The sequence below is a fragment of the Papilio xuthus genome, unplaced genomic scaffold (assembly GCF_000836235.2).
Source record: "Papilio xuthus unplaced genomic scaffold, Pxut_1.1 DF827680.1, whole genome shotgun sequence".
Lineage (NCBI taxonomy): Eukaryota > Metazoa > Arthropoda > Insecta > Lepidoptera > Papilionidae > Papilio > Papilio xuthus.
This window is the reverse complement of record NW_013530969.1, coordinates 3,923,616-3,941,815: the sequence shown is the minus strand read 5'-3', so window position 1 is coordinate 3,941,815 and position 18,200 is coordinate 3,923,616. Positions and strand designations below refer to the sequence as shown.

Here is an 18,200-nt window from a genome sequence, read left to right as displayed (position 1 = left end):
GGAGAGTCTGCTAGTACATGTATGAATATGCCATTTATGACCGTGTTCAAATGATAACGTACTGGCGACCTGTTGGCCTATTGTTTTTATTTGGACTTGACATTGGTACAGATTAATTATTATTCCTATTGTACATTTATAATTAAATGATACGTTGACTAACTTTTGGTTGTTCATTAGTATTAACTTTCAAAGTAAAGTACGTTTTAATTGAAAAGTCGTGGTCAACAATTAAAATACTTACTACATGGATAAATACGGCAAACAGTCTAATATGAATCGACAAGATATAAAAGAAATTTATTGTACCATATTGCCTTTTTAGGTATCCAAATAAGCACTTACGTTCATCCGAATTCCGAAGGATAAGCAGAGACTACATAAGAAAAGAGATTTAAGAAGTTATCTTATCTAATTTGATATAAATTATGTAAATTAAATTAAGAAATTTCTATTACTTAACTAAATATAAATATGATAATGCTCTTTATATACGTAATACCTATTTTAATTCTATTTTAAAAATGGATTGTTTGTGCAAAGTTCATGGGCTGATAACTAGGCATGTATCCTGATATTCCCTGCATTGAGTTCCCTGGCAATCATCATAAGTTATCGGGCCTAAAACTGACGTGGCAACGTGACCGAGTCGTTTCGTCAAACAGCCAGTTGCAGTCATTCCGCCGGTCGAGTCGGATGATTGTATTGAATGGTCAATATTAAATATTGACTAAAATCACGTGTCGTTTATTTAAATCGCGTTAAAATAAATGAATCGAATGATAACAAGTGTGTTATAATTTAATTGGCCTTCTTTTAAATGTAAGTTTTTTTTAATTATTTTTTGGCGCCAATATTATTAAATTATTTTTAAGCAGCGAGCATTTGCGATGTTATGAGGGAATCTAAAAAGCAAAGAAATTTGTCAATATATTTTTTATTAGTTGGAAACACTAGAATTAAAAAGGCAAAAGGTTGAATATAACTTATGAAGATGAAAGTAGAAGTTCTGTGAATTATTCATTACTTTCATTCTCATATTATTAAAAATTTATGAAACTTAGATTTACGAAGTACGTTTTTGAACTTTTTAAATCTATTTACTTTAACTTAACGTCCGTAAATTGCGGAATATTTCTTATACAGTAATAGTTATGTCTAAACAAATAACTTTTTTAATTTTACTTAAGTGTTACTTTTCGGAGGGTAGATGATTCTCTAGGAGCGGTTTCTATAATTATTCAAAATTAAAATAAGAAAAAAAATCATCAGAAATTTTATATCAATGTTTATAAACGTGGAAATAAAGAAAAAAGGTTAGCGTAATTGGTTAATTTTACTTTTTATTTTTTATGATCTTGATAACTTTTTCAATACCTAACTTCTAATCAATGTAATCTTTTATTAGCCTTTAGTTGGTTAAAGCAGTGATAACAGTTGAGTAATGTCAATCTGAGATTAGGATCGTGCTTGATTTTTTGTACAAATTATTTAGTTCGGTATAATTGTTTTGTTTTTGACTCATCTAGCATAGATCCAGCCAGTAATATATTTCTAGATAAATAAAAAAACGTCAAAATCGTTTGAAATGTTCTCGAATAATCGATTCTTTTATACATATTAAATTGATTTAAAACGCTATCTTAATAATTTTATAAATGCGCATGTTTGGAAGGATGGATGTTAGAACGTATTTCCAGAACGGCTGGATGTCTTTGAAATTTTGCATAAATTTTAAACATAACCTGGAAGAACTAATTAAGTTGTTTTTACTCCACGCGGATGCAGTTGCGGGCGATAGCTAGTTAAACATAAACAAAAGATACAAGGGTAAATTTTTTAACACCTTTATCTATACCGGTTGTTATCACGTGTACTATCAAACACTCATTGTTCTGAGGGCCTAGGATACAAAGAAGTCTTTCCTTAATCATTGTCCTTGTTAAATCTATTAACTGGAACTATAATGTCTATTGTTTTATTTATATTTAAGTTCATAATAATCATATTTATATATTACAAGTACTCGACCGCGACTTTGTTTAAGGAAAATTGACAATCTTTTTGACACAAACACGACTAGATGTCAGAGATTACACTTCGTTTAAATTTACTAATTATTTTGTATTTAACGTACACGATGGTTAATTTTCTGCATGGCATATGCAAACAAGCTGTTTTTACAACATAAATGACAAATGTAAAAAGAAGAAAATTTTACGAAATATACAATTGCCAATGTATGCAATGTCGAGGTAAAAAGTAACCATGGGTTTACACATAATCACCTCAGAATCTTCAGAGAGAGATGGCAATATGTATATTTCTATATAACATCTCTCTTACCGTTGGTTTCAGATTCCAAAATCTCTGTATAAAACATAATCTTCATCCCTGTCATTGTTTTTCACAAAACAGAGATAACAATATGTTTTACACGGAAATTCATCTCAGAAACCCACAATTAATCCTTACTAAGTAGACCTGTTTGTAATAAGATACTAAACGCATTTAACTTTGTAAAGTTTATTGTAATCGTAGCTCGTTAGGGAGGTTATCTTAATGCATGCATGCAAACATTCAATGCAGTCTTCAGCAATTTATTTTATGTAGTAATATAGTCCGGAGGTCGTGTTTCTTACGACTAGATAAGCATATATATGTTACATAAGTGCATGCAATTTTATAGTCGATGTTGTATTTTTACATAAACTTTTTACGACTTTTTTTATTCGTCAAATGAAAACGAATAAGGTTGAATTATTTTGGACTTTGATTTTAAACCTATCAAAATCGTCAATAGCCTAATGGTTAACGTTACGGATTTCAGATCACGAGGTCGGGGGTTCGAATCCCGCCACTCGACTATTGTCGTAAACTATATCCTAGAACAAGCCTAGAGCTTAGTTGGAATGGTAAAAGAAATATTAGTGAATTTCCAAAAAAATCTGCTAATATTTTAATAAAAAAAAAATATTTATGTCTAAATTTAATGTATAATTTAATATGAGATACATTTTTTTAAATTCTTCTCATGAATTTTTTTCTACTAAAATCATGTAGAAAATTCATTGTATTTTAATGCGTACATTTAGTTGCTGGTAATTACAAATGAGAATAGTAGCCAAGATAAAGTCAATTTAAATTAATTAAATCTTACTTTCCCAGGAGATCGGTATACAAATTTTTTTTATGACACATAGCTCATCAACGAGTAGCTGTAACTATTAGTCCCAGAGCCGTGTTTGTGTAAGAAATATCGTTCTTTTAACAGAATTGAAAACCTATTTCGGGATTTTTGATAGTTGATCCTACATGCGGATAAAGTTGCCATAGTGTTATTCGAGTCTGCTCGATATGAAAATGGCACTTGTAAAACTAGATTTAGGCTGGCGACTGGTATTTTATTAAAATAAAATTAAGATTTTTATAAGTTGATATTATATAAGTTATTACATAAATGACGAAAGCACTCTCTGTTAAAGGACCACACACAGCAACATAATTGCGTATGTAACAGACTAAGCCAAGATCCAACATAGGCTTGTCCAAATAAGGGTTCAATCGATATTGATAGCAGGTGACTTAACACTGTTAACTAATTATTTTATAGTTATAAATCCTTTGAAATAGTACAAATCTTAACTCTTTTGATATTAGTATCAGTTAAGAAAAATATGTAGGACAAGTTGTCGCCCGCGACTACGTCCGCGCGAAATAAAAAAAACTTAGTAAGTAGCCTATGTGTTCTTCTAGACCATGTTCTACATCTATGCCAAATTTCAGCGAGATCCGTTCTGTCGTTTCGGAGATGCCTTCAAACAAACACCCATTCATCCATCTAAACATTCGCATTTATTATATTAGTAAGAAGTAAGATTATGTAACATTTTACACGTGCTTTTTACGAATATTGCTTGTCTTAAAACTCATGTGATTGCGAAATGTCGTTGCGGCATATTTCGTGGATGTTTCCACGTATGGTTACGTAAGCCATGGGACATAATCCCACACATTGTTATGAGCCAGTGGAAATATTTTTTATGGATTTAAATTTACTGTCTTAAAATTCATATGAACTGATTTTTCATTATTCCAATAGTGTCTGATAGGAACTAATAGAAAAATATTCAGAATAATTTTATCTAAACTGCACCGCTGTTCTTATCAATCTAGTTTATTTAACTGATAAGATTAGCAGAGTTATTTCCTAGTTTACTTCCTTAATGTATATAATAGTTTAAATAGCTATAAGTTAAAGTTAAAGCTAGTAAATATATGCTAGAAGTCTATCATGTAGTGATAAGAGGTTAATAATTTCATTTTATTATGCACTTAAATCTATTGTTTACCTATTTTCATACACTCTTAGGAACCCTACACTTTAAGTCGTATTATTCTTTTCATTTAACCTAACAATCTTTACTTATAATCTGTGAAAATTGATCAGCGATTTTGCCGGTCACTGAGATAGAAAAATACATATATGTATGTTCTATTAGGAAGAAAATCCGAAAATGTGGCAGTGTATTGACGCAACACTAGCCTTACTAAAATGTCGACGTTTATTGTCCCTCACTAATCATTCTGATACTGGACTTTGTAACGAAAGCACGTTATTCGCGCCAAAGGATTTTAATAATGTGTAAAAGTACATAAGCGTTATGTTCGTACTAATAATGTCCAAAAAAGTACTCGTAAAAAGTTCTAGAGTAATTAAAGTTTAGAACCTAAAATAAGTATGTTTTATTTACCGATGGTGTCTACAGATACTATGTTATACGGCGTAGTACATTATAGTAATATTGTTAGTAAAGATCAGTGAAAGTTAGGTTATATTCTCACCGTTTTACTTTCTACAAACAACCATTAAAGTGAATGTCTCTGTTCAGAATGCGCTTCGGTATAACTCAGAAATATAATTTAAAAATATCTTATTCTTATCGTTGCTCTTTTATGGACTAAAGTGGGCAACTAAAAGACTATTACCTCCTTCACACTCAAACGAAACACTCAAACGAATTGTCAACCTCCTCCTTTTGTATGTAGGATACAATATACCTTTTTTAGACAAAACACACAATTTTATTTTGCATAAGTGTTTCGGCAGTGGAAAATTATCTAACCAAAAATTCCAGATGCATTGTAAAGTCAAAGATTAGGAGGCCATGAAGAAATACTTTTGTTTATACTAATTGTATTATTACAAGATGCCCTTTACGACGTGCGCAATATACTTGGAAACAACTAAATGCATATTTTTTTATTAAAACTGTCTTGTTTCATCATAGTGCTGATTCAGATATCGATGTTATGAATTTAAAAAGTCGTTCGGTTGCATAAGATTGATGGAAAAGATGACTTAATTCTTATATATTAGTTAAATGGCATCATGTTATTTAATACTGCAACTGTTTATATAATTTCATCAATATCGAGCACACAATACTGTAGGTATATTGGCATAATGTCGTCACAAGAGAACCTATTTTAACTATGATAAAGTCGAATACATAAACAATTGATTCAATATCGGTCCAGTTGATGTTTTATTCATTTTTATCCGACTGCGCAAAATTCTCAATTCATCTGCATGTTTTTTTTTGTTTGACGTCAGAACTACGTTCCGATTTTGATGATTCTTTTTTTTCGAACGCTTGTCGCATGTTACCTATTTCTTGAGCAAGATTTTTATTTAAATGCGTTTGTTTGTCAACAGAAAAATGGCGGCCTTCAATGTAGTGCTGGGCTGTGTTATGGCTCTACTTATAATATTGTTTACAATCAGCTCCATTGCTCGGTATTATATAAAGGTGAGTGTTATTTTATTATCTTTTTAATTCCAACTATAGTTCTCGATTATTTTTTTTAATGTTAGTGGACAAAGGTCTTCCTCTGTATTTGTGGAATATAGCTTATTTGTAACACACATAAAATATAGCCTATTTTGTAATATTACTAATAATATAAATGCGAAAATTTAGATGGATGGATGTTTGTTATAAGGTATCTTTGGAACAACTGAACGGATCCTGATGAAAATTGACACAGATGTGGAACATAGTCCGGAAGAACATACAGGCTGCTTATTAAGTTTATTTTTTTAATTTCGCGCGGACGGAGTCACGGTCGACAGCTAGTCAGGAATAAATTTAAAGAAATAAATTGCCTTTATAAGTAGGGAAAGCTGTTATCGAACGTATGAAATATTTTGTATGCATTTTTGGTATGAAAATTAAAAGTTTCAACCTGTTTGAGTATAACCATATAAGACAAGAGAAAACTTGAGGTCATAATTTGAGACTCGAATATTCTTTTAGTTTTATAAGGAGTTAAAAGGTTATTTCAATTTAATTACAATGGCTAGTTAACATTGGCATTATCTTGAATAGCTTATGTACTCGTAACATATTTACTTTATATTGATTGATTTGATTGAACAATTGGTTTTAGATTATTTTTACAAACTTGATTCTTTTTGTTTGATTGAATCTGATTCGATCGGATACAGAAACGCATATATGGATTAATACTAATTGATGCGGAGTATTTGAAACATACCTCATGTAGTTTGGAATCATGTACTTTTGTATATAAATAAATAAATACAATTTTTTTTTGTTTGCAGTTTATTTTGTTCATCGTGCTGTCATTATTATCTGCTTCACTGCCGATACCTCTTATGTTGATCCGTCCATTTGATCCGAGAAATGCATTGTAAGTTAGTTTTATTATTTATTGATTTCTTGATGATTGACTATTCTATCATATTTAAAGAAGACAGTGAAATAAATCTTGCAATCTAATCGCTACGTGTGAAATTATTTGATATGTCTTAGGCTCGATATTTTTTTTGCATAAAAATTATATCCCTGAATATTTCGATATCTTGATTTGTACTTAGCAACAGTGACGATAAAAGCTTCAGAATCTTGCATGATATATTTTATTAGTTAATTACATCTAACGAAAGTTTTAACGAGTTACTTACTCTGATCTTACCCTTGGTTTTTGAGATTAAAATATCTGTATAAAATATTTCGCCATCTCTGTCATATAATGATTTTGATCTCAGAAACCCACGATCAATCAGTAAGAAATATAATCGTTCGCTCATTAAAACAACCAGTGTGGTCGCGTTATAATGTGTGCCACCTAACGCCAAGGTAAAATCTTTCCTATCGCTTTGGGCTTACGATGCCACCTTAAATGTTTACCTGCTGCTATCTTTTACATGACACTACCAGGTGTCCCGGTGTCCAGGTGTTCCTCACCAACCCGGTGTATATGTCCCACGAAGTGGCCCAACGCAGGTGCTTTGGAATATTAGATATTATATATTGCCGTTCTGAAATCGATTAAACTTAAAAAATAGCTGTATTAAGATTATCATATTTTGAAACTCTTTAATAATAATTAAATTATCTTTTTAAAGCTATTTTCACTTTCTTTTATCTAATCATTAATAATTTTATATCAAGGTTGTAGGCCTAGCATTTGGAATTTATTCCTCATTATCTATATGCATGTTTATTTATAGATAAAGATTGAGGATTAACATTTTATGACCTTGTAAATGTTTTAAAATTGGTGATTTTAATTATTATTAACACAAATCAAATGACACCACTAACTCCACTCGTCTAAATTGTTTCTGTACCAGAGTTTACAATGAAATGGACAAACCAATCCACATACATCTTTCTTTTTACTGATATTTTAAATGCGAATGTTTAGATGGAAGGATGTTTGTTTAAAGGTATCTCCAGGACGGCTGCATGCAGCTCGCTGAGATATTTGGCATAGATGTAATATACTCTGGAAGAACGCATAGGCTACTAAATAGGTTTACTTTTCATTCCGCGCGGACGGAGTCGCGGGCGAAAGCTAGTACTGAAATAACTGCGAAAAAACATTACACTATTGTCAGTGGGGACAAAGTTAAAACAGGCTTGTGAGATGAACTTGGCAAACGAAACACGAATGAATGTCAAGGTTGCTTTAGTTACGACGACGTGACAAAGACTCTATTTGGCGCGATATTTTCAAAGTTCGGTCACGTTTACGTCCTGCGAAGAATTTTGCAATCGAAAAACATTTTATGTATCATAAACTGCATGTATTGATATCATTTATATGTCTTTCTATGTGCATTTAATAAAGAAACTGATGTTATATTGTGATAGGAGAATGATAGATTTTTGAGGTTAAGAACAAGATACTTCTGTGTACAGACAATGATACAAAAGTTAGTTCAGTCAACAATATGTATTATGTAATAGAGTACTAGTTAAAAAACCTCCTTAACCGCTATAACATGTTTAAGTTTAAATAACTAAACGATGTTTATTGTGAAAACAAAGGTGCAGTGGTAGGTGGAAACAAATGAACACCATAATTATTGGACAAACAATACAATGCAAACAGGAAAACTATACATAAAGCATCTTTAGGAAATACAAAAAGATATCTAGTAACAAAGCAAATAAAGAACGAAGACACAAAGAAACTAGGTACTGTAATGTTGTCGTTTTTAAGAAAGAAGTGTAGGCCTGGTGTATGGCCAATTTGTTAATTAGTTAGTGGAATACTGCTGAGGAGTGAACGGGGAAAGCCTGCTTTCACGTACCGCCGGAGGTTATCTTCAGCAATAGGAGAGCTAAAACACTGAGAGCCTTTAGGATCATGTAATTCTTTCCTTGACAAATGATCCTACCTTCCTTATTTCTTTTTAAAGCAAAAGGAGCGTCTTCCATTTTTAAATTTCTGCAGCGATTTAGTGGAAATCGTATGGTTTTCGAATACTAATCATCATGTTGAGATGGTTGGAATATGCGTTACTAGGCGCAAAAAATTTCCGTGCCTGTCAAGATAGTAGTTTCAGAAATAAATAGCGGCTAATAGAAATTCAGTTGATAGAAAAATACTTCCTGATATAAACTCGTAAACTTATTATGTTTGTTATGAACTATTATTAAATATTATGACCGTGTCATTGATCTATACAAGGTCAGTTCTTTGTACAGTTGACTATTGATATGACATAAAATAAATATTTTTTCTCTTCAAGACTGTATAATCTTTACAATGACACTAGTGTCTTATGATTAGTCCATAATAGCTTGTTTTATTAAACATAGAAATAAATGAATGTAATTAAATCAAAGCTAAGCCTATGTATACTAAACTATTTATAGGCCGAGCTCGTGTAAATTTGTTACCTAAAAGGTTAATTGGTCACCATTTTATGGTCACCCTTGTTCCAGTGTTACGGAGTTTAATTATCGCTTTTACAATGATTGTACTGTTCCTATAGGATTCCAGCTGCATTGTCAAGGTTGACGTCCAGGATGCTGGGCATTCGGTGGACGGTCAGAGGATTGGAAAATGTTGACGACACGCGCGGCGCTGTTGTGCTCTTGAACCATCAGAGCAGCATCGATCTTTTTGGTATTTTTTTAATCTAAATCAATATAACTAGAGTATTATATATGGTAACAAACCTTGCCAAAATGATGACATATGAATAGTTTAAACGAATTATAAAACGTCATTGTGCGATTGAATTCATTCGATATGCAATTTGTCAAAAATTACAAACAGGCTACGTTCACAATTTGCTGGTGACATATACAACTTTTGACTTTAAGAAGAAATATTGATTACTTGTCGTATTTAATAAATATTGTCATAATTTTTTATCTTCGATGTTTAATGAGGCACCATTTTTTGTCTTGTGACAATCTATTGATACTTTGCTATTAGATTTTTTTTTAATTGAATACAATTAGTTACGATAACTTAGTAGGTACTCATTGTATTTTTTTTTGTTTGTTGCTTTCCACTGTTGGAACGTGTAAGATGTGTCGTTTCCGGAAATACAGCCATCTTAGTGTTTGTTGTGTATTTACTTTGTTAACGTCGTAAAACTGCCATTCCTTTAATACGTTGGACCTGAATTCTAGACTTAATACATTTTAGTATGCGGTTAAAAAGCATTAAAAAATATAAGCATGTATTACTGCTAATTACAATAATAAAGTGCAGACCAAAACCAGTCCCCCAATTTGACCATGCCCGACTTTCTCATGCCGCGGGCTTTGACCTCCTTTATTGGATTGTCAACAAAAGTTTCCATGGACAATTAACACTATTTTTTCAGATTTTATATGACATTTCTTTATCTTAATTCTTTATTATTTAATAGAAGATATTATTAACGTAATGAATTGCACAAAGTAAATTTATCCTTGAGGTTTTCGGCATTCGCTTAGAATTTTTTTTAATTACAAATAACATTTTCTTCTACGTTATTCTCATAGTTCTTTTGTTTCCTAGTGTTGTCGGAGCTGTGGCCGCTCATGTCGCGATGTACTGTGGTTTCTAAACGAGAGTTGCAGTACTTGGCACCTTTCGGCACCGCCGCGTGGCTGTGGGGCACTGTGTTTATCGACCGAGGTGCAAGATCAGCACAGACCGTCCTCAACCAACAGAGCCTGGCCGTTAAAGAACATAAGGTAATTCGTCTATTAAAAGCTTATAGACAAGTGACGTCACAAACAAACCATAGACAAATTTACACATTTGTACACTTTACAATATTTACAGTATCTTACTTCTTACTAATCTACTAATATTATAAATGCGAATGTTTAGATGGTTTGATGGATGTTTATTTGAAAGTATCTTCGGAATGGCTAAACGGATCTCGATGATATTTGGCATGGATTTAGAACATCGTCTGGATGAACATATAAGCTACTAATTAAGTGTTTTTAAATAACGCGCGGACTGAGTCACGGACGAAAACTAGTTATCTCAAAATAACTAAGAAAGTAAAATAACGTAATGGCGCCATGTTTGAAATTTGACGTTCCGTTTACTTTATTTCGGCGTTGTATAATAACTTGTCTACTTTCTTTTCTAAAGTCTTATTCTTATTTTTTTGATGATAAATACGTATTAACTAGAAGGTTCAAAGGGAAGTAAGTATATGTGTTTCATCTAACCTTCTCTAGTATTATGTTCCCTGCAAGTTGTCCTTTCAACTTTTAGGGTTCCGTACCTTATAGTAAAGAAACGTAACCCTTATAGGATCACTTTGTTGTCTTTGGGATTGTCATCAGTTTAAAAGCACGCAATTATTTATTTAAATTTATAATGCGCAAAACATGATTGACGTAAACAAGGCTTATGAGTCATACAACTGTAGAATAATGTATTTCCGTCTTTTGTTTTTTTAAATGAAAACGAAGCTAAAAAGTGAATTGGATTGAATGATTTTCGTTATGTATGCAATATGTCAAAATATAAAATAAAATGACCAGTAAAGTTATTTTTGGCTGTAGGTAAACAAGTATCAAACCATGGGTTTCTGAAAGCAAAATCCCCGTTTAAAACATTATCTCAAACATGTCAATGATAATGACAGGGATAACGATATGTTTTAAACGAGGATTTCGGTTTCGGAAACACACAGTAAATGTCAGTGTTCAATAAATGCATTGAATGTTTCGTAATCACAAGCAAGAGTGACCCGAGTGCCCTGAACTGGGCCAGTTGCATTAATGCGATCGGTGCAAAGTTCTCTCACAATTGAAACTAGTGGACTACATATCGTTTTATTCATGCACTTATAAGGCGATAAGATTTATTTTTAGCATCTAAAATCTAGATTTGCTTCTAGTTACGGAACATACAAATCTTACTTTTTACTGTTATTACAAATGCTAATGTTTGGACGAATGAATGGATGAATTTTAGAAGGTATATCCAGAAAGGATGAACAGATGTCTAGGAAATTTGGCATGGATGAAGAACATAGTCTGAAGGAAAACATAGGCTAGTTAAGTTTTTTTTTATTGCGCGGACGGATAAAGCAAGTATTATAGGTAAATTCTATAATAACTTTACTGACCTCCTTTTTTATAAAGATAACAAAGCTTTATGAAGAATGTTTTATCTTGCGCTGTGCATTTGTTTTTTCACTCATCATCAGACTACGGTGATACGATGTTCATGTGCCATTATTGGCCAAAAGATACAAAGATAAATCTCCCAGATATTCCTCTATTGCTCTTTGATTGACGTTTAATTGCTGGCGTCCATCATAAATCATTTTGGTTGAACTAAAATATACCTATTTAAATAATGACCAAGGCTCAGGCGTGGCGAGGTTTTTAAGAAAATGTGTCAAAGTTAATATTAGTGTATTTATTCATTGCGTGAGTTTTCCTCCCGCGTCCTGCGACCTTGGCCAGGTGAGGACGTCACGTATTTATGTATGTGTACGTGACGTAATTGAATATGTAGTATGTGACCGAATAGTTATCAATTTGGTCCTTTAGCAGTTTGTAATCGGACTAGTTCTATTATAAACTGTCAGATATTGTGACTAATATTGACTATTCAACTAGATTTTTGACCTACTTGAAACACTAAATGTAGTGCGATTAAAAAAAGAAAAGAAAAAATAAAAAGATTGGAGAATTCTATTAAATTAATTATAAATTTCCTACTTTAATGTAACTTAGTATTGTTTGAATATTACGACAATAATGAAAAAAAGAATTAATTATGTATATTAGATGTATTCTTCTTTGTCATACAATGAGGTTAAGGGGAAAAGGTCAAAACTGATTAATCAAATGTTTGCACCTAGTTAATTATACAAGTGTTTGTTCGTTTGATTTTTAAGCACCGAGAGTAGCTACAGCTTACTAATATTATAAATGTGAATGTTTAGATGGATGGATGGATGTTTGTTTGAAGGTATCTCCAAAACGGATGGATGGATCTCATTGCAGTTTGACATAGATGTAGAATATTATCTGGAAGAACACTTGTGCTACTTAAGGTATTTTTAATTCCGCGCGGACGGAGCCTCGGGCGACAGCTAGTATATAAAAGTAAAGTATAGTTAAGGCCGGCAACGTATCTGCAGTTCCTCTGGTGTTGCAGATGTCCATGTCGTTGATCACCTCGGTGTTCCCGCCGCTTGTTTGCCCTCTTCTCTCATAAAAATTATAGCCTTTAGTGATATTATATTCTATCATTGCTATATTTGCTACTCATCTTGTTGAAAGACTGTCTGTATTCGTAACAAAACATAAATAATATTCTGTTATCTGAAAACGAAGCAGTATCACTAAAGCTGGGTAAACATTAACGTCGGTCCGTCCAGTGCTGCGAGGCACGGGCAATTTCCTATCACGATGGATCAACAAGACGAAACATGTATTAGTTATCGTTTAGACTTCAGATATGTTTATGTTTTGAATAGAAAATAATCTTATAAACACTAACGATAAAGCTAGAAGATATGTGCCCGTGTCTGACCGTGATAAACATGACTACTCAACAGATTTTCATACGGTTTCCATTGATCGAAAACATGACGATTAGTGGTAGATTACTTTTTCTAAATTCCCTTTTTAAGGTGCTAGAGTCCAGTTTAGTTGATATGAACTTTGGTTAGTTTTAAGATTGTAAACGAAGTTATCATCTTAATGTTTTTTTTAAATTTTCTACGTCTATATTGTTTACAATTTAAGTATCAAAGTGTGATATACATTGTAGTATTTTATGTTTTCTAATCATGTGTTTTATGTGGTCAGAATTATCGAAATTACGCAATGTATTAGCATTATTGTAGAATGACGTTTGAATGTAAATTTTTCGAAGGCTATTTTCATTTCGTATAATGATCTTAGAATTACTTATAACGTGGAAGTGAGTATATTTGTCTTCTATATTTTTTGTCAATGACCGATGTTGTAAAAAAGTGTCCATTTAATTCATTGCCATATATTTTTTACTTTACGTATTTGATAATGTCTGTTATTTTTTTGCGTAAGTAATAACTTAATAGAAGATCTTTTTGCTGAAGATAAGTAGAGAAGTCATTTTAGTTCTCTTTCCTTTCCCACCCTTTTTCATACAAGAAAAGTATGGGAAGCGTAAGGGGATTTTCCGGATAATGCATGTGAAGGGAAAACATATTCTTTCAGCGCATCCCCTCCTCGGTCGATTAAAGGTAGGCAACGCATATGCAATTGCGTATATCTATGAGCAACGGTCGCTTCGCTATTTAAGCGATTTGAAACAATAAAAAGTAATAATTTTTTTATAAAAAAGTAAGTTAAGTAAACGGTTCACACGATGATCAGTGATTACAACTTCCCTCATGTATAAAAAAATGCGTTGCGATGCAATCGTAACGTTGTTATACATTCTGTAATGAATCTAGAGTCGAGTATATGAGGCAAAGTAAAGTGGTTGTCATTTACTAAGCTAACACGTATCATCGTTGGATCTAACCTGGACAAGCGAGAGTCCAAGCGTCCACGGGATTTTTCTCGCTTTCGGATGTTTTCCGCCAGGAGCGGGCAATGACAATAGAGGTTTCTCGCTTGTACAGGTCCGACTGTATAAAATCAGGATCGTGGTCAGATGGTTATTCATCGTAAAAAAGCAGAAGTAAAATTGTACTAAGCGCTGCATTCTCATTGAAACTACATAATGTATATGAAATTAAGTTATTTATTATTATGTTGGTACTTCTTAGTTTTATTATGGCAGACTATTTGAATCATTTACGGGACATAGCTAACAAAGAGACCACGCTGGCTTGACAATTATTTCCTCATAAACAATTTACGTAGTTACCTTGTTCAGATACCGACTCCAATGACATCATGTGTTAATAATGCTGTTGGAATAACCTCAAGTCTTGAAATGTGAGGATCACTCAGAGCTGGTTGAAAAATCATTATTAGTGAAAGAAACCAATTATTCTTCTTTGTAATTACTCTATTAAGACAAAACTTTTTGTGTCTACGTGTATCTGTATATTATAAATTTTACTTATATTATAAATGCGATAGTTTCGATGGATGAACGGATCATGATGAACTTTGGCATACATATAGAACATAATCTGGAAGAACACATAAACTACAATTTTTTTTCCTAATTTTAATTCCCCGCGAACTGAGTCGCGGTCGACCGTTAGTTAAAAAAAGTAACACAATTGACATAACGACTTGTTTATATTATTTTCAGCGGAAATTGTTACTGTTCCCCGAAGGCACTCGACATCTTGGGGACAAGTTGTTGCCGTTCCGCAAGGGAGCATTCCACGTTGCGGTGGACGCGCGCGCTCCCATACAACCTGTTGTCGTCTCCAAGTATCATTTTCTAGATGACAAACGACTTCGCTTTGGCTCTGGTGAGTATTATATAACATGTAGTCAACACACTTGCAGTCTTTTAAAAATAACCTTGAGAGTCTCTTAGCGTAAGTTACCTAACCTGAGACCCTAATGATTGAAATGGGAGTAAGTACTTCCAGAGATATCCTTTGCAGTTCACAGTAAGTCAAAATTGAGAATAACTACGAATACTGGGCTATTCAAACATAATTTATGTTACTTCCTAATATTATAAATGCGGAACTTTAGATGGATGGATGTTTGATAGAAGGTAATCCTAGAATGTGTTAACCTAGATGATATAGATTTAAGCAAAAATGTAACTTAAGGTGTGGAACATTGCATAAATTGTTTAATAAGGTTTTATAATTTCACGTGAACGAAGTCGTAGGCAAAATGTAATTGGAACGGTCGAAAGATGGAACGTACTAATTTGTTATTAGCATACCAATCTTAATTTTGAACTATAATGGAACTATTGATGCTTTCAAGTTGATCCAATTCTCCATTTTTGTGTTTCCGTTAGGCGTATATTGAATTTCTTATTGATTGTACGGCTTTAGGTTTATAGTGTAATCTTTAAATTTTATATTGCGTATTACTTAATAAAAAGTTTGTCCTTGACTCATTATCTATACTGGTTAATATCATTATTTAATTTAAATTTAAAATTAAATACGATTAACAAAGACAAGAATATGGAAAATTGTCATTTGAATTAATCACGCCATCATATAATTAATGTGAAGAAAAAAAAGGCATATATAAGATTCCGTGATTGATTAAAGCATATTCAAAATATCGAATAATTTTGTACCAATAGAAATGTATTTTTTTGTCTAAATTCAACTTTAAAATTACATAAGTATATTTGAGACTAGAGTTACATCTGTAATGAAACCTTATAAGATATATGCATTTACTAGCTATATCTCGTGACTTCGTCCGCGCGGAACTAAAAAAAAACTGATTTAGTAGCCTATGCTTTAGTCTATGACTATATATATATACAGATCGATCGAGATCCATGCAGCCGTTCTGGAAACAGCCTTCTAACAAACATCATAATAAACATAGGTTTTAAGTCTTGGACTTCATTGGCAATTCATCAATTAGGATCGTGAATTTAAACTGTGGTGTGTAATCTTTATTCCTACTGTGGTTCCACAGCTATCTCACTCTTTGCAGTAATAATGATAAAGAAAGCAATATATTTTTGAATAAGTGTAAACCTACGGCTAAAAATATTTACAATTGGTTGCTGTCTGTGGCATTTATAAGTGATATATTCACACTCGTTGAAATATCAGTTATTCAATTGTTCCCTCTGACCTACAAACATGAATGCCTATTGGGAGGCCTATTTACTGTTATCGTTAAGGAGTGCAAGTGATATAAACACTTGTAATACCGCTCTTATCTCGTTTATCGCATTAGAAAGCCGCTATTGACATTGATAAAACTGACGATGTTAACACCTAAACATTTTTACACTACGGAAATTAAGTTTTTGTTAAATAAGAACTTTAAGTCTTACTAATATTGTAAATGCAAATGTTTAATCTTTGATGGATAGATGAATGTTTGTTATTACGTATCTCTTGAACAGATAATCATATCTCGCTAATATTTGCCATAGACGTAGAACATGGTATGGATGAACACATAGGCTACAAATAGTTTTTTTTTATATCTGGGGTCAAAAGCTAGTATAGACAATAACTGTAAAAAATTGACACAAAACTTTCGTATCGCAATAAATCTTGCGTCTATAAATTATTTTAAGCAAAACTATTTGGTATTTTCTTGTGCTAACTAATAATTCGTTGTGTATTAAAATTATTTATATTTGACTGTTCCAGGTGAAGTTGTAATAACAATATTGCCGAAAATCGAAACCGAAAATTTGAGCAAAGATGATATTCCCGCGTTAATAGAGACGACACAGATGACGATGCAAGAAGCATTCACTAGAGTATCGGCAGAGACGAAATCAAGGCTCGCCATGCAGCAAAAACACGACTGAAATGTAAGTACAAAACTATGGAAAATTCTTAAATTATTACTTAGGTGTATTATATCGAATCATAAATTATTCAAAGGTATTGCAGTAGTTTAATACTACTTTGATTGTTTCCAACTATTATATTTAACTAATTTTATTCTTAAGTGCACACGGAGTTTATGATTAGTTTTTATGTTTGCTAGTTAAATTTTTTCTCTATGGTTCAAGTTGTTTGGATTCAATAGTGTATTAGCATCATCTATCGGTATATAATCAAATCGTCAAACACATGACTGACATATCGCTTTGATTTTACTATTAGTATTTGATCATCACCGGTAGATGGCAGTGTAGATTTATTTTTAAAACCTTGGGGGTTAATGAACTTTGGAAGCTTTAATAAACTTATGTTCTAGCGTCCAAATAGATATGAATAGAATTTCCGAATGAGTTTTAAAAAAATGTATATGCGCTCCGTGCAAGTAAATAAATATATGAAAATAGTTAAATTTAACGAGTTTCTTTTAAAATGCATAGACGTAGTGAGCTATATAATACAATTATTAAAAAAAAAACAGTCCAAACTGTTTTACCTAAATTCCAGTAAAAATGATAAATATCTTGTTTCAGGTAAAGTAAAAAATTTATGTTTATAATAAGGGGCTGTGATAATGTCAAATATTTGTGGTATATTTAATAACAGATTTTGTATTTACATTAAATACGTATTTATTGAATAAATAAAGATAAATAAAAAGACATGTCTTTGATTTCAAAGTTTATTAAAAGTCGATCACATTGTTATGAAAAAGTTTTTGAAAAAATAGACGAAAATACATTTGGTATACAAGAAATACTACACGACTAAACTACATTGTATATCACAATACGATAAGCATATATAAAGAATATATCTTACAAATACACAAGATTACACATACTTATATTTCTACAATATTCGAGATTTTACACATATACATATA

General features: G+C 32.0%; 1 protein-coding gene across 2 annotated transcripts; it reads left to right on the top strand.

The window, feature by feature from the left end:
- The first annotated feature begins 655 nt into the window (after nt 1-655).
- Nucleotides 656-17,925, top strand: AGPAT2 (1-acylglycerol-3-phosphate O-acyltransferase 2). Of its 2 annotated transcripts, NM_001311950.1 has the most exon segments (8): nt 706-822; nt 5,720-5,813; nt 6,629-6,717; nt 9,317-9,450; nt 10,339-10,517; nt 15,064-15,229; nt 17,075-17,241; nt 17,848-17,925. In NM_001311950.1, coding segments are annotated over 6 exon segments (822 nt in total). In that variant the 5' UTR covers nt 706-822; nt 5,720-5,723; the 3' UTR covers nt 17,239-17,241; nt 17,848-17,925.
- Nucleotides 17,926-18,200: the final 275 nt, after the last annotated feature.